Here is a 1,056-nt window from a genome sequence, read left to right as displayed (position 1 = left end):
TGCAGCTCTCCTTTCTTTCTTTTTGTACAGGCTTTTTGAAACCTGTTGAGTTAAAGGAACCTACTGAGAAACCTGGCAAGAGGAAGAGAAAAAATCAATACAGGGGCATTCGTCAGCGTCCATGGGGAAAGTGGGCAGCAGAGATAAGAGACCCTCAAAAAGGAGTTCGAGTTTGGCTCGGCACATTCAACACCGCTGAAGAAGCTGCACGGGCTTATGATGCTGAAGCCCGTAGAATCCGAGGCAAGAAAGCTAAGGTGAATTTTCCCGAGGATGCTCCAAAACCAAAACCAGCTTCCTTTAAAGCACCAAAGCCTGATCTCTCCAAGAATCTAGACTTCAAACCTGACCCTGAGTTCTACTCTACTTTTGGATTCTTCGAGGAGAAGAACGCTGGTAAACCCGAGTATGCAAATTCCTTCACTTTCCAGTCTGAACAAGGGAGCAACTCTTTGGATTGTTCTGATTTTGGTTGGGGAAATGAGATTAATAAGACACCAGAGATCACTTCATTTTCTAGCCCTACCATAATTGAAGGAAATGAATCTGAGATCACTGAATGTGGCAATGCTAATCCAGTGAAGAAGCTCAAGAATAATTCGGGAGAGGCAGTTTTTGCTAATCAAGATGCAGTGGTGAAACTCTCAGAGGAGCTTTCTGAACTTGATTCCTATGTGAAGTTTCTGCAGGTCCCTGATTGCTCATTTGAGACATTTGATGGCGTCTTTGCTCAGGACGGTTCTGATGCTGTTGACCTCTGGAGCTTTGATGACATGCCAATTACGGGCTGCTTTTAAAGTCTCAGCTGTAAAGAAGTGCAACAATGTAAGCTCTACCCACTTTTTTAGGGTTACTTGCAGTTAGACCTTTGTACTGTCGCCAAAGTTACTACCCAGGTAGTTCTATTGTTTCAGATATATAAACCTCCCGAGTGAGTTTTTTTAACCCTTTTTCTGGGTGTCTACCTGCAATAATAGATCTTTGCTCAGGGGTTCTATCTGCAAAAACAGAACTTTTATTATTATTATTATTATTATTTTTTTTTTTTTTGGGGGG

At 42.2% G+C, this 1,056-nt stretch overlaps 1 protein-coding gene across 1 annotated transcript in view; it reads left to right on the top strand.

Moving 5' to 3' along the window:
• LOC109833650 (ethylene-responsive transcription factor 1-like) overlaps nt 1-1,056 on the top strand; it is a 5,031-nt gene that overhangs the window by 3,563 nt on the left and 412 nt on the right. The window contains exon 2 of the mRNA XM_020401392.1: nt 31-825. Within this exon, the coding sequence (XP_020256981.1) occupies nt 31-797 (767 nt within the window). The 3' untranslated portion in view covers nt 798-825. The remainder of the gene's footprint in view (nt 1-30; nt 826-1,056) is intronic.

The sequence above is a fragment of the Asparagus officinalis genome, chromosome 3, assembly GCF_001876935.1.
Source record: "Asparagus officinalis chromosome 3, Aspof.V1, whole genome shotgun sequence".
Lineage (NCBI taxonomy): Eukaryota > Viridiplantae > Streptophyta > Magnoliopsida > Asparagales > Asparagaceae > Asparagus > Asparagus officinalis.
Note: the sequence above shows the minus strand (reverse complement) of the source record. Positions and strands in the feature narration are given on the sequence as shown.